Below are 27441 nucleotides of genomic sequence, written 5' to 3'. Positions count from 1 at the left end.
ACGAGTTCTTGTACAGAATATCCCATAGAAACAAAAATATAGTAATCTCACCTTTCAGTGATTTTCCCATGAATCCTCGATCAACACCAAAAGCGCCTGTTCAGAAAGACATAAAGGCTTGTTTGAGAAACCATCAAATTTTCCATTGCAATCAATGAAGATCCGACGGTTAGATACATCGACTTATTCGTAAACAGGTGTTTGCAATGTGCCAATAATTTACACTCTTATAGGGGACAGAGGGCATAATCCCTTTAGAGTGACCTCAACATTCCATGCATGTGAGTGAGAGTTTGTGACTGTGTGTGTGAGTGAGGGAGCAAGTGTGGGAGTGAGGGAGCGAGTGAGTGAGTGACTGAATGAGTGTGTAAAAATTGAGAGGGATGAGACCAAGATCTGACATGTAACATCTTCTCCATTTACAATAAGCCAATCTGTCCTGTCTCTACTTTTATCCCTTTTTTCGGAATTCCTTCCTTTCCGAGCTAAGGAACTGCAAAGGTCCATGTACCACTTTATGTTCTGAAAGAATGGTTGCTTTTAACTTTCTGGATAAAATTGTATGGCCAACCCCCACTGATTGCAGGCACTGGGAGAATCTTAACTTGCTTACTAATTGTGAGCAATGCTACACAGAATGCAGGAAAATTAAACTTAAAAAAAAACCATAGCAGACATCTAGAGGCAACGCATTTTCTCTCATTGCTCACTTAAATCACATACATCTTCTAATTTCAGGAACACGGATACTATAGAAGCGCTGAAGGACTGAGTTATCACCACATAGTGGGTAGTAGTGGAAATGATGCAGCTTCTTAAGATATTTTTTAGATTGGTGATCCCACATACTTCACTTTTCTGCCCTTGCACTCGCCTTTAAGCGGGTACGTGCTGACTGACCGGAAGATGTCTTCTTTGCACAGAGCCTCGACACCACGCTACCTGTTCTGACATGATACTCTTGGAGAGCCTTCCAACACATACTTTGGGCTGGGATTTCTTTTTAAAACATACTATGAGCATTACTTGTCAGGTGAAACATGCTTTCTTAAAGCAGCACATTAACTTACCAAGATCGTTCAAGTATCCCCCCTGTTTCCAGTCGGCGGGCAACGTCCCGGCATAGTCTCCCGGCTTTACTGGCTCCACATTTTTAAGATCGACAAAGAGTTGGCTGTTTTTTGCCTGTAAAGACAGAAACAAAAACACCAGTGAAGTGCATTGTTGCATGGATTAAACAGCAGTTCTTCTACCCACCCTCATTGCAAACAGGGAACAACAAATCATGTTTGTCTCCAAGCACTCAAAGCACTAAGTAGAGTTAATTATCAAGTCAGCATGGCAAAACCACCTAAATGATAGGGCGAGTTAAACAAATGAGGAAAAATACATCACTATGTACAGCAGAAACAATACAAACCTCACAGACCCCTGTAACCCACAATAGAAACACCACATGGGAAAATACTCACTTTTTAGCTTGAAAGGTTTAGCATGATGCCATGACTTACTAGCAGTGTCTATTTAAGCTTGGAGCGAATTATGTATTTACACTCTAAAAGTACTAAAAAGGTTTACTAAATGTAAAAGTACGTGTGATTTATTTAAACAAGGCACAGGAGCTTTGGCTGCTTCAGCCTTTTTAAAGATTCACCAAAATATCAATGGTAGCAATGGGGAGAGGATGTAGCCTTACGGCTAGAGCAGTCGACCTCGAAGCTGGGGAACCGGGTTTGAGTCTTGGCAACGACGGTAAAACATCCTGTGATACTAGGCAAATCACTTAATCTCTCCGTGCCTAACAAAAATAAATGTGCCCTTCTGTATTGAAACTGGTGCTCATGTAAAGCGCTCTGATACCCGATTTCTTGGGTCTAGTTCGCGCTATATAAAACTAAAAAAAAAACAGAAGTGAGATCAAGCACCCTTTGACCCTAAAGGTCAGCGGGTTGATCCTCAGTTCCATCCTTAACCTCTGAACAGCCTCCTAGTTGCTACTGAGAGGGAAAAGGTGGACAGTATGGAAAGTAACAAGCATTTGCAATGCTATAGGTCTCGCATTCACGTGAGTTTAAGCTATCAGCATCGTAACTGACAATGCCTTTTATTTATGTTTTAAAAACAAACACATAAATAAAAGGCATTGTCATATACAATGGCAATAGCTCAAAACCGTGTAAATACGCGTCCTATGGCATCATGCCCCACATTAAAATGTATATGTGCACCCCATGAACATGCAAGTGACTAAGAAAAATAGAAAAACGCAACCTGCAATGTTTTGCCGACCTCGGAGGGGCACGCGGCATCTGTTGGCATTTATATTACAGGGCGACCTGGCTGCCTCAAGTGAGACCAGTAAACAGCAGCCCCGATGCTGGCGCCTTGGCTCCCAATAGTGGAGCAGCGGGGTTGGGGTGGCAAGAGGAATGCTCCCAAGAGGTGGAAATAGCAAGTATTCCACAATGAAACAATTAAGCAGCTACAGCGTAAGGGGACTGTAGTTGGCCGGTGCTCCTGGGTCCAAATCGGAAGTGATGAATCAGCAGTGACAACAAATGAGGAGCAACCAAAGAAGACCTACGCAGGAATCAGACAATGGTAAGCACAGGCGGAATTTCCCCTCGGTATAGTGCTTAGAAGAGGTCTTGCAGACTGCGCATGCGCTGTCAAGGCTCGACCTAAAAAAGGATCTTAGAGTCCTGTCTCTTTCTGTTTCGGCTACTTCCTTCTCGACTTCTGAGATCAAGGGTGGCACAGATAGTCAGCAGTTGGAAAGCGGTGGGCAGGAGTGGCCGCTGCTACCCCTGGCTAGCCCTCAATGACGTCCATGGTGTGCTTCATAAAACATTTGTTGCATCCTTTATTACATAAAGAGGCGCGGGGATGTTGGAGTTCTGGTACTTCAGTGGGTTTCATGTTTTTTTTTTTTTAAATGAACACTTTAAGCATAAACTAAATAATAGATTGATTCATTCTTTGAGGAAACTGAACATAAATCTGGAATTATTCATTTTTCATTTTTTGTGTGGTAACCCCGTACCTTCATTCCCTTAATGCATGCCTTTACATTTTCCTCACAATCTTAACAGTTCCCTTAGGCTATACTGTACCCCACACTTACTTTTAATCCTCCGTACTTACCAGCACCATTGCTATTGTTTCATGAAATATTTACTTCTCCCTCTTCATTATCCCAATATTTTTGCATCCCAATGATTTTATCAATAAATATCAAGCCACCATTCATATTTATGAAGGTTGTTCTAGGTAAATCTTTACCCAAAATACAAAAAGCCAAGATTTTTCAACTCTCTTTATTTTATGTTTATTTGTTGGGTGTTCATAGAGGGTAATAATTGAGTGCCTTGACGCTGCTCTTCCCGTCTGTTCTGCGGAACTCACGGATAAAGCCAGAGTAAACCATTTCATCCTCCTTTCGGCCGGAGATGTTCTCCCAGAGAAGACTGCGGATCCGAACCAGATGCTCTGGACCACCCTGCATTTACTCTACGAATCCAGGGATGATAGGGATGAAACCCCCTTTTTCTAGCCTCTTACCTTTGCCATTGCAAGCCGCTCCATGTTGCTGACATGAGGCCCAGTGCACTGCGTGAGGGTGTGGTAGCTGGGGTTAGAGAAGTAACGGCTGTTAGGGTTCCTACCATTAGTGTGTGGGATGGTATCTTAAAAAAGGAAAGAGAACAAATACATTGTTAGCAGTGATGGTGTAATAGGCACACGTCTGCACTGCTGGATCACAATCAACATTTTATCAATTATCCATGTAGGTAAAGTAAGCGGTGCATAACTGAGTTTTTGATCAACACTTCACATGCTTTGTTCATGCCAATTGCCTTTTATAACCTTTTACATGCAGAATAATATGAGCCTCACACATGCTTTAGAAAAGAGCTACATACAGCTGAGCAGGACATTGGCAGTCGGTAATAGATATTATCAATCTGTGAAACAGTCAAGCACAAGTGAACATTTTTAGTTATTTACATGCGACATTAGTATTGTGACAGCTTAAGTGATCCCCAGTAACAACACATGGTGCAACCTGAGAAACCAGAGTTGCCAGCAGACCCCAAAATACTAGGATCCTTTCAATAGGCGTGCATGGAGTGGCCGCCGCCTGGCAGCTTGGTGAGGGATCTTTCAACACAGTAAAACTCAGAATCTTCCTAAAATGAGTGGCCTTTTGGAAGAATGTCAGAAAGTGTCTCTTTGCACCAAACATGCCCACATGTAGCCAGCCCCTCCCAAGCATACAAAAACAGACCCAGTTGCTAATCCTCAAGTGTGGGTACTTCTCCTTTGTGTATGAGGGGGTCAGTATGCTACACAACCCAATAAGGAAATCTGTAGCAAAGGGAACAACTGCTGGACACTAAATGCAAGAAGCAGCCTCACAGACGGTGGACTTGCCGCCTTAGATACCACCGAGAGGGTTCACTGGTTGAGTGAGAGCTCATCCTCAGCCCAAATCTGAGAAGCCATCTTGGCTGGACAAGGAATCACAATTAAGATCCCCAATACGGTCACACAACTGTGCTGGGTTTTGGGTGATGTCATCCTGTAGCAAAGGGGGTGAGCACACTACCACCATTGATCATGTAAGGACTAAGATCTTTGCTAATGAGATACCCTGGAATGACAACAGAGTTACAAACATGCCGCGCTGAGCAAATCTTGGATCTGTTTTAGTCTTCTGAAAAGAGCTGTTCCTGCAGATGCATTGCAGCAGGCGTGTGGCAAACAGTCAGTAGATCCTCTCAGATCTATGGAAGAATCTGCAGGTTTACTCCCTATACTGTAATCTACTAAATCCTGTCCTAGGGTCTGGAAGCTAGTAGAGCATTGATGAAGGTGCCTGATCCTACCAGATGGAAGTGTCCTCGGCAGAGGAGGCTGCAGTATCAACAAAAGAGATCTCATTGATGCATCTTCATTTCACTTAGTAACTAATTTTGATGCACTGAGCCAGCTGGATACCAGAGGCAATAAAGCAAAATGCTGTTTTATATTCCAACAAAATTTGCAAACATCATGAACTTTATTACAGTTGACAAACTTTAGTACATCATTTCATCAAGTGTTCGGAACTAAAGTTCTGCAACTTGGCAAAACCCAAGCTAAGTATACCTAAATATATGACTGAACTACTATCCAGAATAAGCGTCTCACTGATATGTGCCTCCTGATTATCTCCCAATTTACCCACCATGTATAACATAGCGTTTCACCTATTATGCTATATCACATTGCCGGTCATAATCTGTTGTTGAGTGGCTCATTACGCTAGGTAGTTCTCCATGTCTATCTCACGCCATACGCAATAGACACACGGAGTTGCGCTTGTGCATCGGGTTCTGTTGTGACATCGCACCTGCTGCCATATTTTACAACCAGATATCAAAGCATGATGGCTTCTAACTGGCGTTTAATCTAGAATTTCCACTTTCAGTGGCTTTTTTAATCAAACTGGAGCAAAGATTGAAAGTCCATACTCGTCTCACTAAGTTTTAACTCATGATCCAAGTACAACTCGTTCACGAAAGTGTGTCAACGCCTGAAGCACTGTATAAATGCAATTGTAAAATGAATTAATTAGCAGATGGAACTTATCTGCTTTACCTCGTGTGTCACAGTTCTAACACTGATACCTTCAGGAAAATACTTCTGTTATTTACTTATCTCTGTCAAGGAACTCATTACAGTTTCTGGTTTACTTGTTTTTATTCACTGCTGTACAGCTCACTTCATTCAGAGACACAATGTATAGCACCCCGGCACCAAAACCGTCCAGGTTCACGATCATCTAACAGCAAAATGTAATCAAATACAAAATGTACATAATTTTATGTATCGGGGGATTCTGTCAAAATGGCCACGTGATGGGTGTACGGCATAGCATGCCAGACCTTCACCATTACTGCACATGCTGAGCTCCGCTATCTTCGTTTTTGGACCAGGCCCATGACTGGGGGTTCACATAATTATATTGTTTACTCTATTTCTGTGTTTCATGACTGTTACCAACATCGGCTCCTCCGCTATTGCCGAGGAGCCTCGCCTCCCCCACTGCCAGCCTCAAAATCTGAAAAATAAAACAATAATAAAATGTGCTTATTATCATTTTATTTTTCTGCCATTGAATAAGCCTTGGGGGCGGGGCCATTGCAAAGCAAGTCACGAGGGTGAGTGGTGGGCACTGCCTTCAGTGCGCATGTGGGTTTGCCCGGCCGTCTCAGGACGACCAAACCGACATGCGCTCTGAAGCTGCGTCCAACCCAGCAACGTTGCCGGGTTGGAGACAGCAGGCACAGGCTCCCAGTCTTCCTGGAAGCACACATCGAGGGTGAGCAGGCCAATCCTGATGCTGCTCTCATGCAAGAGAGCAGCAACAGGATTAGCTGCAGGGGAGGCTGGAAGCCTGTGCTGCAGCGAGGAAGAAGCAGAAGAGCGGCGTTTCGGTAGGCGGCGATACGGCAGGTAAGTAATTTTTTGTACTTTTTTATTTTAGTGTTTTCTTTGTCCGTCGTCACCCTACCTCCCCCCTGCCCGCCACTCCACCTGCACACCAGCCTCTACTGTATGTTAAAGAATTCCAAGTTTGCCTTTCTATTTCAGTGAGTATGATGGACAGCATTCAGAGCATGCACGTCCTGTTTCTCGCCCATTTCCTATACAAATAAGTGCAGATGTACACCGTTTTTCTCAGGAGACACTGCCGAATGCCAGGGTTGCTAAATACCAAGGCTACTTATCCTTGGTGACTCCTCATGCCACTTTCTTCTATCTCCACACAGCTCCTGTCCCTTTATCTCACTCTTGCAGGCTCTTTTTCATCTCTGCTCTTTCATTTTGTACTGTTTTTCTCTCTTGTTCTGAGTTAGATGATTAAAAAGATGTATTTGTCCCAAAATGTGTGGTGTTGCCCAGCCCATGAAACCACTTGCACAAATTAAGCAATTTATGTGAACTCTAATCTTAAAACAGTTCATAAAGCTTTAATGACCAGTGGCAGACAAGGTAAAATGTTGTGAAATTGATATTTTATCTTGTGAAGTGTGTGGTTCAATGAAATAGCTTAGAACTGTCAGAAGGGATTCACATATATATATATATATATAGTTAAAATACACACTGACTTTCTTATGTAATTCATTGGTCTGTCTTGAAGCCTTATAGATTTTTCACATTGATTTCATATTTCTTTTGGATCTGCCACATTCTTTAATCATTTTTGTTCATGTTATTGTGACTCCTGCAGTAAAGATACTCCTTTGATCTAAATGACGCAACTTATATTCAGCTGGAGGTGACGCAACTGTGGGTATGTTTATTTACAAGGCTTCTATTTAGGGGATTTCACACCAAAGAAATATCTGGTATAAGTAGGGCCACTGGAATGATGCGATTGTAAGGCTGCAGCGATTTTTGCACAGTTATAGATTTGTTGCTTTTGCCACATAATCCATCATCTGCTGCATAATCTGTAGATATTAACAACAACAAAAGTTTCTAGCTCAAACAGTTTAAAAGTTACTAAAAACACTGCGATACATGTTTGCCGCACAGTGGAAGGCACTTTAACTGGTCATCTTTCTGTAGCTTTTAGCTATATTTGGGTGTTAAACTAGTACTAAAGAGGTTCAACTAATGCCCAGACAGTGTTAACAAGTTTAAAAATGCCAAAATCATGAAGTAATACTATTATAAAATGTGCTGCATACTGCCGCATTATTTGTCTTTTCTTGCCACATAATTTACTCAACCCTGCTGCATAATTTGGCCTTCTCCTGCCACATAATTCCAGAGGCCATGGGTATAACCATGGGGAGCAAAAAAACTGTGGATTTAGGCCCAGATCTCTGTACTGGGGTGAATGTATGACATTGTTCTGCATTCTGTCCATCAATTGTTCTGTTAGCATTTGTCACCCCGAGTAGGTCGGGTATGCCCAGTTGTGGGTCCCGTGCTCTCCATGCCACTGGAGTCAAGCTATCCTGGCTGTTGAGGGGTGGAACCCCAAAAACTTGGTCATAGGATGCTTGTTTCCAGTCCAGGGAGGACCTGGCTTTGCAGTTCGGGTTGGACTGTTCCATTTGGCGCAGAGTCAAGACTGATATCCATATGGCTGTGTTCAAACTGGAATGGCATGGTGAGCAACAAAACGATGGATTTAGGCCCAGATCTCTGTACTGGGATGAATGTATGACATTGTTCTGCATTCTGTCCATCAATTGTTCTTTTTACATAATTACAGTGGCCCTGGTTATAAGCAATGATTCAGAGTATTTCTTCACTGCACATACCTGACACCGTGTAATCGGCATTGATGACTCTCATGGCCGGGGTGTAGGCGACGGAGGGCATGTTTGTCTCTTTCCCCTTCTGCTTATGTCTATAGATGATGAACAGGGCTAGCAGGAAGAGGATGACCAGGACGAGGCTGATGATGCCAGCGATAGCGCCAATTTGGTACGAGTCCGATGCAATAGCGGTGCTCGTTCTGCTTAAGCTGTTCAGATTTCCAACGATGATCACACCGGCTAATAAACAAGAATAAGCAGGAATAATGTATATGCATGAGTGTACAAAGCAAATCACTATAACATATTACTGAGTAGTCTTTCTGCTTTCATATTCATATAGCAGTCATCTACCACAAATATTCCTCTCGCACGCCTTCTGTGTAACATTCACCTTCAACCCACAAGGGCTGGAGGTGCAATGCCTGGCTTTCAAATAAGCAACACAGAAAAGTCCTATGTTACCTGAAGACCTCTGTGATTACCAAATCCAGATAGACTGACATGGGCACCAGACACCACTCTACGCTCCTACCACACCTATACCAGAATACAGTCATCAGAATATTGCAAGACAGTCATTTTGTGACCTAATCATTGAGTACAAAAATATTGTGAAGGTACGAATTTATATAAGTAAGTATTTCATGCTTTACTATACTAAAGTCCACATATATGTACCTTGACTATATATACATGTTCAAGGTGCATGGATGTGGGGTAAAGCACCTTGACAATATTTTTGTAATCGGTATGTAGGGCATGAAATTCTTGTGTCACATTTTTTTTGCCGCGTTTGTGTGACAATGGAACTCCTTCACAACAAACATCACAGTCTACACCAGCCTTCCTGCCACCAGGAAGGTTTTAAAACCTCCCTGTTCAACAGGGATGCAGGCTCGAGCATCACATGACCTTCAAAATCTTTGCACTGTATAAGTAAAAACCCACCTGATGAACCATCGCCCCCAAAACATAGAAACAGAGGTATGAAAAAACTCATTTCGTTTAGAAAGCTCCATTTACCTTGATCGCATCTTGCGCCTTTCCATCCGGGGTTGCAGTAGCAGGTCCCAGTGATGTGGTCGCAGGTGGAGTTGTTCAGGCAGTCACAAACCTGGCGGCACCCGTAGCCGTATGTTCCTGAAGGACACTCTGTTAAAAAGATGCAACAACATGCAGAAGTGTTTCAAAAACGTGGGCTCTACAATTTGTAGAGGTGAACCAACGTGACTTGAAGGAGCCAATCTCTTACAGGCTCACACTTATCCCAAACCAGCCAGATAAAGTCATTTTCTTCTGCTCTTTGTTGCATCCCACTGTACAGCAAGCCACGGGAAAATTTAAAAACAAACTATAAAGGAAGACTGTCAAAGATTTGCAGACTTCCATCAGTTGCTATGCACATCATGTCCTTATCCCAAGCCATGAAAGATAAATGACATTTTCTACCAAGGAGAAATACTACTAGTTGTGACTCATTCATTACAATTCTTATAGGAGTAAACTACGAGAAAACAACTGCTGATGACACCTGCTATACCAACTGTGGGCCTAATTGCCAGTGACATTTCTCTGGGCTGTTTGCTTTACTCCTGCTTCGGTTGTGAAGCACTCAAGAGTTTCCAGGCCTGATCCATAAATTATGCTCTATAAGTAGTGTGTAAATCACTATTGGATTTCCAGGAGCAGGACATGCTGACTCATGGAAAAAATCCTTTTGTGATCCGCCTTTCCATATGGTGGTTAAAGTAACTTGCTCATTAATTAGTAGTCAGCAAAAGTAACAGAGAATCAATCAGCTCCACTGCCCTTTGTAACAGAGAATTGACTTGAGTAGGTGACAAATCCTGGAAACCGTGTCTGCTTCAGAAGCACTTTGGTGCCAACCATTAATGCCCCCTCCCCCACGGCACACATCATCAGTCGGTTCGAATCCTGCTGGAAAACTCACTGTGCTCGCAGTCCTTGCCCATGAACCCGGTGCGGCAGGTGCACTGCCCGGAGATGTGGTCGCAGTCGGCTCCATTCTGGCACTGGCACACCATGGCACAGTCTTTACCAAAAAACCCCAGAGGGCATCCTGCAGTGGGGCATCAAACAAAACGTCACCAGAAGTTAAACTTAATTCATCAAAAGAAACATCAAAAAACGTCCTGGTAACTGTCAGAAATCAGGTTGATGGCACGTGCATCTGATGTTCCTTGTAAACATATTACTCCAATATTATGCACTTTCGCAAAATGAGGAACGCATTAACATTGAACGGGAAGGAATATGCTACTTACCAGTATGCATCTGTTCTTGGCATGTAGAGCTGCAGAGTTGTACACTTAGCATAGGTCGCCATCTGGTGTTGGGCCCGGATGTTTGCAGTTTGTTTTTCTTCTTGGACAGTCTTTGGAAGTCACGAGTTTGGTGACTCCTCCTTCGGTCCGTACTGCGCATGGGCTTCGGCTCCATCCTCAGATTGTTTTTCGCCAACAGGGAAATGATGGAGCGTAGTAATAACAGTGAGAAACCCATGTGTTGTATCTAAATAAGATGTACTGGAACGGGTACAGGTAGCCGGGGAGGCGGGTGGGCGTGTACAACTCTGCAGCTCTACATGCCAAGAACAGATGCATACTGGTAAGTAGCATATTCCGTTCGAGGCATATGAGCTGCAGATTGTACACTTAGCATAGATTATATAGCAGTACCCAACCTTAGCGGCGACCACCGGTATCCGTTGCAGCTGTTTGAAAAAGTGTCTTTAGTACAGCCTGGCCCACCCTAGCTTGCTGCTTGGAATGCACATCTACACAGTAGTGTTTTGTGAAGGTGTGCGGTGTAGACCATGTGGCTGCCTTGCAGATGTCATCTAAGGGTATATTCCCTAGAAAAGCCATAGAAGCCCCTAACTTTCTTGTAGAGTGGGCTTTAGGGGGAACAGATAATGTTCTCTTTGCCTTTTGATAGCAAATTTGTATGCATTTTACAATCCACCTAGCTATCCCTGATTTTGAAATGGGGTTGCCTTTATGTGGTGGAGAGAAGGAAACAAACAATTGTTTAGTCTTCCTGAAGGGTTGCGTTCTTTGTATGTAGTATAGTAACGCCCTTTTTACATCAAGTGTGTGTAAGGCCCTTTCTGCAACAGATTGGGGTTGCGAAAAGAAGACAGGTAATTCCACTGATTGATTGAGGTGGAAGGGGGAAATGACTTTGGGCAGAAACTTCGGATTTGTGCGAAGTATGACCTTGCTGTGATGCATTTGTATGTAGGGTTCCTGTATGGTGAACGCTTGTATTTCACCAACCCTTCTAAGGGAAGTGATAGCTACAAGGAAAGCTGTTTTCCAGGTGAGAAACTGTAGCTCACATTTGTGCATTGGTTCGAAGGGCGGACCCATTAGTCGTGTAAGAACTAAATTTAGATTCCATACAGGGGAAGGTGGTGCCCTGGGAGGAATTACTCGTTTAAGGCCTTCCATGAAAGCTTTAATAGCGGGCACTCTGAAGAGTGATAAATGCTGCCTGTTTTGTAGATAAGCAGCGATCGCTGCTAGGTGTAGGCGTATGGATGAATATGCCAGGTTACACCTGTGAAGATGGAGCAGATAGCATATGATGTGCTGTATGGATGCATCTAGGGGGTTGATTGTATTGTTACGGCAGTAAATTACAAATCTTTTCCACTTTGCGGCATAGCATGCTCTAGTGGTAGGACGTCTGGCTTCCATGATGATGTTCATGCAATCAGGGGGAAGGTTAAGGTATCCGAATTCTAAGATTTCAGGAGCCAGATCGCCAGGTTGAGCTGAGCTGGGTCCGGGTGCCTGATTTCTCCATGGTTCTGGGTTAGGAGGCATGGGGAAAGGTGCAGTTTTTGATGTGGTACCACTGATAGTTGTAGTAGCGTGGTGTACCACGGCTGCCTGGCCCACGTTGGAGCTACCAGAATGAGTGTGAGGGAGTGCTGTTGTAGCTTCCTGACCACTAATGGAATTAGTGGGAGAGGTGGAAAGGCGTATGCAAATCTGCCTGACCAGTTCATCCATATCGCATTGCCCTTGGACAATGGGTGTGGGTATCTGGCGGCGAAGCTTGGGCATTTTTTGTTTTCGTGGGTGGCGAAGAGGTCTATTTGAGGATGCCCCCACTGTTTGAAGAATGGGTGAAGAACTTGTGGATGCAGTTCCCATTCGTGTAGTTGTTGCGTTTGTCTGCTGAGCAGATCTGCTATGGTGTTTTGTACTCCTGGAACGTGCTGTGCCAGGAGAAAGATGTTTTGGGGAATTGCCCATCTCCATATGCTCTGGGCTAAGCGGGAGAGCTGGGGAGAGTGTGTCCCCCCCTGTTTTTGTATATAATACATCGCAGTCATGTTGTCTGTGCGAATGAGGACTGCTTTGCCCGAAATTTGTTTTTGGAAAGATTTTAGGGCTAGAAAGATCGCCAAGAGCTCCAGATGGTTGATGTGGAGCAATTTTTGCTGTGGCGTCCATAGACCTTGCATTGTGAGGTGTAGGAGGTGCGCTCCCCAGCCGGAGAGCGATGCGTCCGCTGTTAGAATCACCTGAGGAACCGGGTCCAGGAACGGCCGTCCTTTGGAAAGGTTTGTGGTGTTCCACCACTGCAGAGAGTGATGTGTGCGGCCGTCCACCAACACCAGATCCGTCAGCTGACCCTGGGCCTGGTTCCACTGTTGTGCTAGGCACTCTTGAAGTGGACGCATGTGGAGTCTTGCATGGGGCACTATAAATATGCAAGACGCCATCATTCCTATGAGCTTCATGAACACTCTTGCTGGAAGAGAGTGTTGGGGAAGGAATGTTTTGCGTAAGGCTTGAATGCTTGTGATTCTGGCTGAGTTTGGATAGGCAATACCTTTGGAGGTGTCTATAGTGGCCCCGAGATATTGCTTTGTGTGAGATGGTATGAGGTGGGACTTTTGGTAGTTCACCGTGAAGCCTAGCTGGTGGAGCAGTTGGATGGTGCTGTTTGTATGTTGCACACATTGGTGGTAGGACGTGGCTTTTATCAGCCAGTCGTCTAAGTAAGGGAAGACGTGAATGTGTTGACGTCTGAGGTGTGCTGCTACTACTGCTAGGCATTTGGTAAACACTTGTGGTGCAGTGGTGACCCCGAAGGGGAGAACCGTGAATTGGTAATGTTGCCCGTCCACCACGAACCTGAGGTATTTCCTGTGAGAGGGGTGTATTGGAATGTGAAAGTATGCGTCTTTCAGATCCAAGGTTGTGAGAAAGTCTCCCTGGCAGAGGAGTGGGAGGACTTGTTGTAGAGTGACCATGTGAAAATGGTCTGAATGTATGTAGGCATTTAGAGGTCGGAGGTCCAGAATGGGTCTGAGGGTCTCGTCTTTCTTTGGTATTAAGAAATATAGAGAGTAGACCCCTAGATTTCGTTGATTGACGGGGACCTGCTCTATAGCGTGTTTTTGCAGGAGTGAGAGTACCTCTTGTTTGAGCAGTGTGGAATGTTCTTGAGACATTGGACGGTGTCTTGGTGGGATATTGGGCGGGGTAGATGTTAGCTCTAGACAGTACCCTGACCGAATGATTTGGGTCACCCATTTGTCCGATGTTATGGACTCCCATACGTGGATAAAGTTTTGTAGTCTGCCCCCGACCGGAGTGGAATGGTCTGGGGGGAGCGGAGGGGAGTCATTGCGCGGGGGGGTGGCAGAACGGGTGTTGTTGGTTTTGCCCCTGCCCTTATTGTTGTTACCCCTGTAACCACCTCTCTGATTGCCCTTTGAAAAGGTATTTTGAGGAGGGGACTTGTAGGAGGTAGAGGCGTTATCGGTGGAGGAGCCTCTGCCTGTGCCACGAAAGGACGAGCGTCGAAAGGAACGTTTGGAGGCTTGTGTTTGGAGTGCCCCCATAGACTTTGCTGTGTCCGTGTCTTTCTTCATCTTTTCGAGCGCTTCGTCCACCTTTGGCCCAAAGAGTGTTTCCTGGTCAAAGGGGTGATTGAGTATGGATGCCTGGACTTCAGGCTTGAACCCTGAGATCCTGAGCCAGGCGTGGCGACGAAGCAGGACACTGGTATTTATGGCCCTAGAAGCAGTGTCGGCTGCATCGAGGGCACACTTAATGGAGGTGTTTGTAATTAGTTTACCCTCCTGTATCAGGTCATGAGCCTTGTGCTTGTATTTTTCTGGAAGGTGCTGCATAAGAGCCTCTAGTTCGTCATAGTGTGCTCTATCATATCGCGCAAGCAGTGCTTGTGTGTTTGCAATGCGCCACATGTTTGCAGCTTGGGAGGCGGTGCGTTTACCAGACGCGTCCAGAAGTTTAGATTCTTTGTCTGGCGGTGGGGCATCTCCTGAGGATTGGGAGTTAGCCCGCTTTCTAGCTGTGGAGACAACTAGGGAATCTAGGGGAGCAGGGCCCTTGATGTAAGCAGGGTCTGTGGGTGCCGCCTTGTACTTCTTCTCTATTCTAGGGTTCAGTACTCTGGCTCTGACAGGGTCTTTGAACACCTCTGTAGCGTGCTTGGTGACACCCTTAAGCATGGGTAAAATGGAAGTAGATTTGTCTTGTATATCAAATGTATCCAGTAGGAAGTCTTCTTCTACTGGTTCACTGTGCATGTCCACCCCATGGTAGTGTGCTGCTCTCTGCACTAAATGATGAAACCCTAAGGAGTCCTCTGGAGGAGACGGCCTTGATGGGTATAGGTCGTCCTGAGGTACATTGGGTATATCAGGGTTATTGTAATCCTCCCATGGATCTGGGGTCCCTGGTGGAGTGGGATCCATTGGGGCGTCCGCCGGGTAATTGTCCGGATCCCCATCATCCGGATCTGGGGATGGGGCCGGATCGTAGTGAGGTAAAGGTGGCGGAGACCTGTGAGGTGGAGGCGGTGGAGGAGGTGGAGGGGGTAGGGGAGGCGGTGGTGGGGAGGGCACTCTGAGGGGAGAAGTAGCAGAGTCCTTCCTTTTGGGTGGAGGAGGAGGAGCCGGAGCATCAAGGCGTCTTTTCTTAGTAGTTAAAGTCAAAAGCCCAGTCTTTGGATCTTTGGACAAAGTTTTTTGTAAAGGGTCTGGTGTAAACAGAGCCAATGGTGTCGAGTCGTCTGTCGGCACCGGTGATTTCGGAACCGGGGGTTTCGATGGTCTGTGTGCGCCATGCTTTTTTGAGGTCTCCGGGTGTTTCGGCGTCGAATGATGTTTCGGCGCCGGAGCGTCGGTGCCGACAGATTTGTGTTTGTGTTTGGTCGGCACCGAGTGTCCAGGCTTCGGCACCGGTGGTTTCGGAGTCGAGCTGGATTTTGCAGTCTTCGGTGCCGGATGCTGTTTTTCGGCACCGGGTGTCGGCTGGCTCGATCCCGAGCTGCCATGAGACTTTGGGGGCTTCGACACCGGGCCCGAAGGTGGGGTGATCGAAGTTTTGGTTTTGGTTTTGCCCAGGCCGGCAGGCGAGGGAGTAACCTGAGTCTCTTTGGTTTTCGGCGCGGGGGTGGGAGGGGGCATAGTACTCACGGCCCGCTGCGCTGGTGTAACGTCCTCCACGTCGGAGTCGTCGGCCTCGGAAGCGCTGACGACGTCTTCCTCCTGCTCGGTGTGTGTTTGCCCCGAAGCTTCGGCGTCGTCTCCGAAGATGTCCGGTGGAGCTGCGGAGGATGAGTGCGCCATGGTGCGTCGAGCTCTTCGATCTCGGATGGTCTTCTTCGATCGAAAAGACTTGCAGGCGGGGCAGTCTCTAGCCTCGTGTTCCGGAGAGAGGCAAAGGTTACACACCTGATGGAGGTCGGTGTGGGGAAATTTAGACCCACATTTTGGGCACTTTTTGAACGGAGTCCTTTCCATCGGCCGGGACCGGAGTCGCGGAGGGCCCGAAGGCCGGTGTCGATGTACGGGATGGAGAAAGTGCCGCTTTGAGAGATGAAGATGATGAGGAACTCGAAGAATCGAGGATTTTCCGTCGAGGCTGGAACCGTAGAAGTTCGAAGCCGGAGCACGAAGTATCACATCCGAGCCCGATGGCGGAAAAAAACAATCTGAGGATGGAGCCGAAGCCCATGCGCAGTACGGACCGAAGGAGGAGTCACCAAACTCGTGACTTCCAAAGACTGTCCAAGAAGAAAAACAAACTGCAAACATCCGGGCCCAACACCAGATGGCGACCTATGCTAAGTGTACAATCTGCAGCTCATATGCCTCGAACACATCGTTTACCCCGCATGCGTCACTCCACATGCCATTACCCGGCATTTTTTACAACGCAAAATCTTTACACAGCAAACTATTACAACGCATCCTCCAAAGTAACGCCCCTGGAGAGATAGAATAGTAAATTGCGTTGTAATGGGGAATGCGTTGAAATGGATTGCGTTGTAAAGCCCTGCGTTGTAAAAGAGTTTGCTGTGTAAAAACTGCAGGGTAAAGCCATGTGGAGTAAAAGTGTGCGGGGTAAAGTGTCCTATTCACATTTAACAGCACATTTTTACTAAATAAGCATTGCGCAAAACGAGTTAGAGCATTAAAAGCAGCAGTCAACAGACATCCAAGCTGTAGTAAAACTGTGAGAAGCATCTGGAAGTGGCAATGTAACTACACTGGGATTTTCTGAATGCACAAACCATGGCTACGAGGAGAACTGAAGGAACAGATGCTTTCTGAGTTGTTTACAAAAGTCCAAGTGGTCACTTGAACAGGACGGGGCTGCACTTACTTTGTGTACAGTAGAGTCCAGTCCACCCAGAGGCGCACTTGCACTCTCCGTCGTAGGCGCTGCAGAAGGCTCCGTTGTGACAGTTGCATGTATGGATGCAGTTTGGTCCCCAGTGGGCAGGCGGGCACGCTAAAAGATCAAGGGCAGTTAGAAATCACAAACAGAGCTCTTTGTAACCTCCTGCAACACACAGAAATGGGCAATGTCTCAAACTGTATATAATCTAATCTGAAGCTCTCGTGATGGAATTTCACAGGGGCAGACTCAATTAACACCTTTTGTCATCTTCAACAACCTCCAAGACACTGGCAGTGGCTGGCTCAAGGCTTTTTGGAATGTCCATAGAACCATAGAAAAAGCTCAACCTTCCACTATATTAAAAGTATTTGCTTCATCTTCTTAACAGCTTTCGTTTAGAATATTTCTCGGTTTCTTATGTATTAACGCAAGGTAAGCTTGCCAATGTGATCCCTTTGCAGGTGCTTGGTGCCAGCAGCCTCAATCCCACCAAACGTTTAGGCAGAAGCTTAGCACCAGAGAATGAGTGGCCCTCAGTGAATTGTGGACAATCTGGGTCTAAACGGGTTAACTGCAGGCCAAACTAATGTAAACAAAGCTGGACAGGACAAGATGAGAAAACCAATGTACCTCAACCACACCATGGCATCTTGAGTGTTAGCTAAAGGTGCTCTAAGGTTTTATGGTCCTCTGGCAATGCTTCTCAGCTTCTTGGATAAGCCTTGTGAAAAAAGCTTTTGAAGAGGATTTTGGCATAAGTATGAGAGCTGGAGCCAATGCCCTTCACCTCAGTGGAATCCTCAAAATGAGTGCATCGCTGTCTTAGGACAGTTCAGAATAACCGCTCATTCTTAACATCTACAGCTCTGTCCTGAAGGACAGAACTGGTCATGTACAATCACGGCATTGCCTGTTGGGGCCCATCTGTGTTACTAATAAGCTTCCCCCTGGGCATGGAAGGAAGTGTATTGCAACAGTTCGTAATTCAATAGAAAACTACAGTACAATCTATTTTAGGGAGGCCTCTTGCACCAGGGCAGTCTATTGACCTTTAACCCAAGACTTCATTCCCCGACACTTAGTCTTGGAGTTTGTTTCCAGACCATGTACGACACAAGACACACATTTCCGGCGTGCAGGGAAGACTGGGTACTATCGCCCATGTTATATCTTCAACTAAGTAATTATGTTTATTTAGCACTCAGTGTCTACCCATCTGGAAGACTTTACAGAGTGCATGCTGAATATGCAGTGTGGTGAGAAAGGCTCTAGCATAAGGTACAATAGTGTGAAACAATATGGCGTCCTCTTCCTATAGCACGTGTTTCTATTTATGTCCGCACAGTGCTAGGAAGAGTGATGTCCACCACTGAAGAAGTGAATGGGGCAGTCAATGAGGAATGTAGGGTCATAAACAGGAAAAGGGTCGGCACGTTTGTCCAAAGGGCATCTACTAGCACAGAAGGACGTTGTTGGGCTCCTCTAACAGAGAACTGTGTGCCTTTGCATAAAATGAAACAACTTCCTCCTCTGTGGTCATAAGTGTGGCCTCTGGAGCGTCCATTCATGCTCGTGGATTCCACATTCTCACCAGTGCTTCGGTCAGTCTGCTTACCAGCCCCACTCTCCAAGAATCTGAGACTGATGCTTCTCAAGTATCCAAAGCAGATACTTCAAAAATAGCAGAGACTGGCCCACATGATGAAAGTGGGCTTCAGCCAGTGCTCTGCCACACTGACAGCTTCTAGCTTCATGCAAGCTACACATCCCTCTCCACCTTCAATTTTCAACATCTTTTTCATACACTATATTTAAGTAACTTGTAGCCAAGGACAGCAAAGCTAAAAAGAGAAAGCCCAAGGCTGTCAGATAATCGCTGCTTGAACTATTTTCAGATTAAAATAAAATAATTAGAATACTGCTTGTCTGGTCACTTTTTGCTCTGCAAAAGGAAGCCACAGAGGGATGTGTCTGGGTCTGAATATGGCCACTTTAATATGATCTGCGTGTCCTTCCTTGAATCTTTACTATGGAAGTGTAGTCATGATGGCACTATGCAGTCTCTATGCGTGAAGAACGCGGTTGTGGTGGGCCCTGCTTTAAAGAGGCTGGGTCAGTTAGCAACAATGGCCCGTGGACAAAGGTAGGACTGGCCGTCTTCCCACCTATTAACGGCCACAGTGAAGGAATGACCAGAGAAGGCAATTACGCAGAGACAAAGCAGTGAATGGCAACTGTACTGTATACTGTGAAATATCTTGGGGCAGACTTATCAATATTTCATGCAATGCCTTGCAGCAAGACAACTTGCTGCGCTGGCACACTTTAGGCTGCCAAGCGCTAACGCACACCTCCGTACGCCATGGTGCAAGGGGGCCTGCAGTGCCAGCAGGATTGTTTGTGGAAAGGAGGTGACACCTTCCTGCACAAAAACAACCCTTTGAGGATTTTTCCTCTTTCTACGTGTGCTGCAGAAGCAGTCAGTCTTCATTTGTGAGCAATGTGTAAAATATTTTTGTAATGCTTCAAACAGTAAAACAGTGAACACACCACACAAAAACATCTCAAACCAGATTAGGAAAATAGAGCTTAATTTAATAAATAAATCAAGACCAAAACGACAAAAATCCAATGAGTAAAACCGGGGTTATGAATTTTTAAAGAATAAACTGCAGTATAGTGCCTAAAAGCATAAGGGGTCAACCGGTGCTATATGGTCGCACTGGATGGGTCATAGTCAAAAGTTCAGGCTAACCGCAATGGAGTGCAGGTCGGATACAGTCCCAGGTTAGTCCCACTGAAGTTTTCTCTTCTTAAGTTTTGTGCCAAGAGTCCTGTTTGCTTTGGAGAGGGTAGTGAAGACCAAGGAGAGCGTCGCGGGCTGCAGTTGGTGTGGCGTGAAGAGAAAGCTGGGCATTGTGGATGGGCGAGCTGGAGCTTCTCATTGGCAGTTTCTTTGCTGGCTGTCGATGCTGCTGTGCAAAGAGACGGGCTAGCGGCAGCTCGCACTGATTTTCAGTGCAAGCCACGCAGTTATATTGCCAATGGGCCAGTTCGCAGTTGCAAAGAGCCCAAAAGCTTGATTTCAAGAGCTCAAGTGCCACACCAAGGGTCCAGGACCTGTGGGGCATGACTTGGGGGTCAGAAACTCACTAAAGGCGGATCCAGGAGCTGTCGGGCCTGTTATGTCTCTGATGCTCAGGCCAGTAGGTAATTAGACTAGCCCTTTGAGTCACTCTGGGGTCCTGGAGTCAAGATGGATTGCGGGTCCAGTTCTTCCTCTCAGGCACAGAGGCAGCAGGCATTAGGTCAGCTGAGCAATAGCTCCTTCAGAGTAGCAGTCTAGCGGAGTAGAAGTCCTTTCAACAGTACAGCAGTCCTTCTTTCTGGCAGAGTAGCCGCAGTTTCAGAAGTGTACTGAAGTGGTGGTGTCTGAGATCCTTCTTTTATACACAGTTATGCCTTAGCAGTGGCGAAAAGCTTCTAGTGGCATGCCTTTGAAGTTCACTGATGCCCTGCCTTCCTGGCCCAGGCTCCAAACTCACTAAAGGGGAGCATTCCGCATTTTGTGTGGAGACAATACACAGCCTATTCAGGTGCAAGTGAGGCCGGACCTAGCACCTCTCTCTCATCCTGCTAGTGATGGCCCATCAAGTCACACCTAAGCTCCCATTATGTGCAACTGTCTAGGAGGAATACACAAAGCACTATTGTTAACTACACCCAGTCACATGGCTAAGGCAAGGAAATGGCAACTTTAGAACAGTGGCATTTTCAGAATTGTAATTTAAAATCCAACTACACCATAAGATAGGATTTGTTTTTTTTTTAAACACATTTTTATTTCGTCATATTTCGATACACAGGGCCACGGCCCTTCAATGGTACAGTGAAGCAGTTGAACAATGTGTGCATCGATAACCATTTCTATGTGAATAAACAAACCTTGCAGAACGTGCAGGGAAAACAATAATCTAAACATTGTGCAGACAATGGACCAGTGTCTAAATGAGAATACATGATTCAGCAGATTCACAGCAGACCATAAGATAGGATTTTAAATATGGATACTAGAGACACCAAACATGATTTATTCATCTCTTCCCATTTGGAAATTACACTGGTAAAATGTATTAAGGCAACTCCAATGTTATCCTATAAGAGAGATAGGTGTTGCAGTAGTAAAAAGTAAAATAATTAGAGTTTTCTCTACCAAGACATGTACAACTTAAAAGTCCATGTCCAACTTTTTAAATATACTGCAACCTGCCCTTTGGGCTGTCTAGGACCTACCTTAGGGGTGACTTATATGTATTAAAAGGGTAGGTTTGGGCCTGACAAAAGGTTTATTTTGTCGGGTCCACATGGCAGGTTAAGACTGCACACACAGTCTCAGCAATGGCAGGCCTGAGACATGTTTAAAGGGCTACTAAAGTGGGTGGCACAACCCGTGCTGCAGGACTACTAGTAGCATTCCATTTACAGGCCCTAGGCACATGTAGCGCCACTTTACTAGGGACTTATAAGTTAATTAAATATGTCAATTGGGTATAAGCGAATTCTATTATGCTTTACGGAGAGAGCACAAGCACTTTAGCACTGGTTAGCAGTGGTAATGTGCACAGAGTCCTAAGGCCAACAAAAACAAATTCAGCCAAAAGGTGAATGGTGAAGGCAAAATGTTTTGGGATGACCCTGCAGAAAAGGCCAGGTCGTACAGGATGCAAAAAAGAACTTGTGCATTTCGAAAATTTCATGGACGGCAGTTCAGGAAATATAGGATTGTTCTTGCCCAGCTCGTCACCAAAGATGTAGTAGTCTTTAAATATCTTGAAAATGGATTAAAGTCAAGAGGAATACGTGAGCAGGTACTTACCCTGTGAACAGTCACTGCCAATCCAGCCAGGGTAGCACTGGCATGACCCGTCAATGGGATTACAAGTTCCATTGTTGGTGCACGTGCAAATTCCAGCACAATTTTTCCCGTATCTGCTGCTAGGACACACTGCAGAGAAACATTGTTACTGACATTTTGTGCTAAAGGCAACCTTGGTGTTTCTTTTATATTACTTTCCCCGTGGTATTTGTCTTTCAATGTTTAAATAGAGTTGGTCGGCATACCTCTGTGAGCATATCGTTACTACACAATTACCTCCTTACCCATAATTTAAAATATTACAACATAATTTTCAGTTCTCTTGACCATGAAATCATGCATTGCCATTAAATAAATTGCAGGTAGATTATATTATTTTTACATATGGATGTCCAAATAATTTTTTTTTTCAGGGAAAAGGAGTAAACTCATCTTCAAAACCTTTAAAAGTATCAGAATTATAAAATAGGAAGAAAAATACTTTACTAATCAAAATTCCAAGGGTAAGTAGAAATGACAAATTAAAATTTTTGAATGAGTAGTGAAATGTGACCCGTTCCTTCCCGAAAACTGTCATGAGGGCTGCGCATGAGGGATACAGTACATGGCACATACCTTCATTGCAGAGGGCTCCTGTGAAACCAGGCAAGCAGTCGCACTGTCCCGTCACGTGATGGCAGGGTCCGTTGCTGTGCACGCACTGAGGGCAAGGCTGGCTGCAGCGGTGACCATAAAAGCCAGGGGAACAGACTGCCAAAAGAAAGAGCTATGAGCAACTGTCCACAGTCTACAGCCCTGAGAATAAATAACTTGAAAAGAAACTATCTTGAACTAGCAGCATAAATCGGCTCAGGTAAAGCTCCATTTTAAGAATCAGAAGTTCTTCAAGACATCTGTGACAGTTGCTTGAATACCACACTTGACAGTAATAAAAACGGGTAGCATCATTAAATCCCTCCAAAAATCCTAAACCACATGGTACGTTTGCCTTTACTAAAATGATGTGTTCCTGCCTGTTCCTTGAATTATCCTTGGATCCATTGACAGGTTCAACCACTGCTTTAGCACCTTGACACCCACCTGAGCCAACCCACTTGCGTCAGGTGTAGTCGGGAGCTCCACATGTGCCGGCCTGCATAATTTGTGTTGAAGTTACTTATCTACAGAGTTTGATAGAGCACGCAAAAACGACAACAGCGAACTCCTTGTCAACGTAAGATTCTGAAGAATTTCCTGAGCACATAAAGCTCTTAGAAAAAATATTCAATGCTTAGAGAATTCCTTTTTTTAAAAAAAAGAAACTGCTTATAAATGTCTTCCAATGTCCGAAGGTAGACCTTAGATGCGTTGAGTCAGAGTTTTCCTCCGCAACAAAAGAGGGAGGTGGTCACTGGCCTATTTGATAGTTGTAGAGCAGGTTGGTTTCGTGAGTTGCTCGCTGTTTTTTGCCTTTTTAGTGTGTATGGTAAGTCAGGGGTGAGTGACGTGCGGACCAAAAACAGTGCTTTACTTGTGAATGGCAAAGAACCAGATCTCCTTTTAAGACATCTCCAGAATTTACATCTATAGATCTGCATCAGCAACTAGGAACTTATATTGATTTAATTTCCATTTTTATGGTGTCAGCAGTGCAAATTTCCCAACATTTGTGCCCAAAGCCTCTCTAAATGTATCGCCATATATAGGATGAAGATAGTAGTTAACAATCGCCTGCTACCTACTTCTTGACCTATCTGCTAAGCCTGGCCACAGTGTATTTCTTGGGAGGATAATGCCTTATCATAAGTGTTCACCAGTTCACAGCAGTTTACACTAAGGCTGGTAGCATTTTCACTGAGGACATCAACAGCTAGCAGGCGACAATCACTGATTGTCATTGCGTACCCGGGCTACATAGGAATGGAAGTGAACACCTCTTCATTTTGAAATAACCAAACAATTATATATATACACACACACACACATATAGAAAATTTGATAAAATTGTTTAAATGGATGTTGCTTAGTTTAATGCAGGTCTCTTTGTTTGTATGTGTGTGTTCTGTGCTGTTGTAGGGTACACCAGCCTCTACCAGTCATCCTTGGTGACAAGCCACTGACAGCAAGAAAATGTCTCTTAAAACCTGGAAAATTTGCTTGACTATGTTGTGTGACGGTACATGGTGATAGGCTACGCATGCTTGAAAACGAGTCAACGTAGATTTCATGATCCAGGAAATAATTCCAGCACCTAGTTGTTTTGTGTAGTACAACATGCTCTAAAACGAAATGCTGGGCAAGCCATCAATTTCTAAATTTTAAAAATGTGTCAAAAGGTGCCAGAACATGGGGTGAAGCAAAGATGGGTTAACTCACACGATCTACAGCTACGCAGTTCAGAGGGTGTAATGACCCTCTGATATGAAGGCGATGTGCCTCTATGAAAGAGGCCAGAGGCACAGTTTGTTTCATGAGTCATTTCATGGCATGGATTTAACCCCTTGAGGGCAGGTCCTGCCACTTAGTTACCATCTAGCGCCACATATTTCGTACCAACGTTCATTGAGAATTTATTTCCTAACTGAGCCCCTCCTTGAAACTCTACAACAGGGCTTCGAACAGAGCTGTTGAGGGTGCTAACAGCTAAAGGAAAAGGGGCAACCTCTGTAAAGATTCATTAGCGAGGCCTCACCTACATAAAGTGCCTGTGCGGTAAGCATCCTTACAGGATTCCTTTAGGCTTAACTTGCTGGCCATTTCTGAGGATTGTTTGTGGTCTTCGTGTCAACCAAGACTTTGGAAGCTGTTAAGCATTACAAGAAAATGTCCCCTGGGAAAAGTAACAGATATTCTTGCAGACTCTCTGAGTGGTTGGTAGTGATACCTTGCGTTGACCAAGCCAATGAGTACAATGACGTATAGTACATTCGCTCTCAAGACCACATGGGTCTCTTCTCCCGATATAAACTGCTAGAATTGCTTGAATTCGATACTGATAGTGGCCCAAAAATGTGTGTTTTCATTTATGGTCATGTCTTATCAAGATTCACTGTTCACGTCAAAAGATGGGACAGGAGAGAGCCTGAAAACTGATATACTATACTATCCTTTCACTAGCCCAGGCGGATTCCTAGGACGTTCATACTCATAAATCAGACGTACGCATGTAAAAAGTGAGAAAGTCTTGTAGAAAGTTCTGATCAATCCATGTGTGTATTTTCTGGATGGAGATGTAAGCTGAGAGTATAGAGGCCCATCATGTATCTTTATTTGTCCACGTGTGACTGCAAGAAAGGATGAAGCGTGCATACACAAGGGAGGAGTCCATGCAATATGTGACTAAGTCCCAAAGCTAAATATTTTTTCGCATTTACCAACATTTGCAATGAGCTCACCACACTTCAATCTATGTTTAAACTTATGCCTGGATCAGCCAAATGTACCTGATGCTACAAGCATGGGATGGGCTTTGGACAACTTCATTTCCAATTGTGTTAGCGGATGTGGAATTTTCCAGTGGAAATATCTTTTCATTGGAAACAAAAATGCAAAGACAAAATGGAAATTTTACATCTACCTAATCTCCATTCCTGTCAATATTTCACAATGAAGAGCATCCGTAGGCTTAAGGTACACAGACGTACCTCATGAAAACTGTGAAAAGTAATTTCTCTAACGTACTCCTGTGGCTTTTGTATATCAGAAAAAATATATATATTTTAAGATATTTACACATTTTATGTGATTCGGACCCTCTTTGTTGCTCCATTAAAAAAATCACTATTCACAAATGCTTGGATTTTCTTGAAATTACGAAGTGAAAATCAGCATTTTAGCTAAATTCTGAAAAAACATAAATGTTGTAATTTTCCAGCGCAATCTAGGCAATAGTTACTTCTATTTCACTGAACTGTTTCCCTCGACTTCTTGAGAAATGCAAACTCGACAGAAAGATAACAGCAATGAGTGGTTCACATACTTCTCTGGCACGTGTTGCCCCTATACCCGGGTGCGCACTCGCAGATGCCTTCGTCAGGGGAGCAGGATGCACCATTGTTGCAAACACAGGACAACGAACAGTTGGGCCCCCAGTGCCCTTCTGGACACACGCTGTCACAGTGTATACCTGTGGAGAAGAGAGACAAAGGTATATCAGCTGGGCTCGATGGAATGACTGGTCCAGAAATGTGCGGATCATGCTGTGAAAATTGGGAGCCCCTTGCTGAATAATCAATGTTTTGTTGTACTTGACAGCAGATTCGAAATTGGAGGTTCTTAAAGCATACTGCACATTATGTAATACACTTCACAACAGGGTAGGACCAAAAAAGTCGAGTTTTTCAGGTACCAATAATAAACAATTATCTGCAAGATGAGATCACCTCTAACTTTCATGATCTCAAAGAAAATGTAATAATTTGCTCTAGATATTGAACACATCACAGGAAATTAAATCACATGATATCGGATTCTGTTGATGTCACTGGATGACAATGAGGGAGCAGTATCGGGACCGAATACCTCGTCATACCACAATGCGTTCATCACATATTCTCCACAGATGTGGTCATCACAATTCCTCACAAATGTTTCCAGCCTTAATTTCCAACAAATGCGCACATCCAGAGTTCCACACAAACGGGCTCACCAAGAACTGTGCTCATGACAATCATGCTCATAATAAATGATCGCAAACTAGATCTTCCATATATTTTTCACCCGCTGCCACATGCTGAATTCTACACAAATATATTTGATGTGAATCCTCTATAAGTGTGGTCACCATGAACTCCTGTTCACACCTAGAGAAAGGTGGAATTGGCAGAATTTCTAGTATCAAAAAAAGGGGACTACTCAAAGGTTTGGACTGATTTACTGAACTGACCCCTTGGAGGGGTGTTGATTTGTGTGGGTACTGGGCAGGCAGGAAGGGGGGGGTCTGACCTGCTGGTGGTCCTGGATCTTTCTGCCCTACCCCTGGAAGCCCGGAGTTGAACATTCTGAGGGGCTTTGCCTGGTGACAGGTGCCCCGGCAGGGACGGAGCGCTAGGTGGTGCCCTGTTGTATGTGCTGGTATGGAACTGCGGTTCTTGCCCATCCCTCTGTGTGAGGGGGGAAGTTTCTACTAAGGCATGCTTGCCAATAATCTCCTGGATGCCCTTGGTTGAGGGCATGGGTGGTGGTTTTGGAAAAGGGGCCTTGTGGCAGTTTGCATGCTGTTGTGCAGTAATGGAAGCTGAGACAATCGTTGTATTGCTTGTACAACCCTTGAGCTGTTTTTGCTGATCGGTCGCCCCCTATTCTCACAACAATAATATCTGCTTAACTATGGTGATGATTTCTCACTGATACTATGTTTCTATGTGAATAAAAGGCTACGCCTTGGTTGAACCATGTTAATCGCTGTTGTATCTCTCTCTTTGTGAGTCGTTTCAGGGGGGGAGCGACTTGCATGTTGTGAGCGCACTATAGAAATACACGTCGCAGTGGAGTTTGCCTGTCACGTACGTCTGGGCCAGTAGTGCTCGGGATGAGAGTTTAGAGACAATTCATTCCACTG

General features: G+C 44.9%; 1 protein-coding gene across 1 annotated transcript in view; it reads right to left on the bottom strand.

Moving 5' to 3' along the window:
• MEGF10 (multiple EGF like domains 10) overlaps window positions 1-27441 on the bottom strand; it is a 279766-nt gene that overhangs the window by 19379 nt on the left and 232946 nt on the right. The window contains exons 14-23 of the mRNA XM_085632702.1: window positions 25861-26007; window positions 22518-22652; window positions 21903-22031; window positions 17009-17137; window positions 10279-10407; window positions 9351-9479; window positions 8328-8564; window positions 3562-3686; window positions 1071-1185; window positions 52-96 (exon numbers count right to left, since the gene is read on the bottom strand). Coding sequence (XP_085488828.1) covers window positions 52-96; window positions 1071-1185; window positions 3562-3686; window positions 8328-8564; window positions 9351-9479; window positions 10279-10407; window positions 17009-17137; window positions 21903-22031; window positions 22518-22652; window positions 25861-26007 — 1320 coding nt within the window. The remainder of the gene's footprint in view (window positions 1-51; window positions 97-1070; window positions 1186-3561; window positions 3687-8327; window positions 8565-9350; window positions 9480-10278; window positions 10408-17008; window positions 17138-21902; window positions 22032-22517; window positions 22653-25860; window positions 26008-27441) is intronic.

The sequence above is a fragment of the Triturus cristatus genome, chromosome 2_1, assembly GCF_964204655.1.
Source record: "Triturus cristatus chromosome 2_1, aTriCri1.1, whole genome shotgun sequence".
Classification (NCBI taxonomy): domain Eukaryota; kingdom Metazoa; phylum Chordata; class Amphibia; order Caudata; family Salamandridae; genus Triturus; species Triturus cristatus.
Note: the sequence above shows the minus strand (reverse complement) of the source record. Positions and strands in the feature narration are given on the sequence as shown.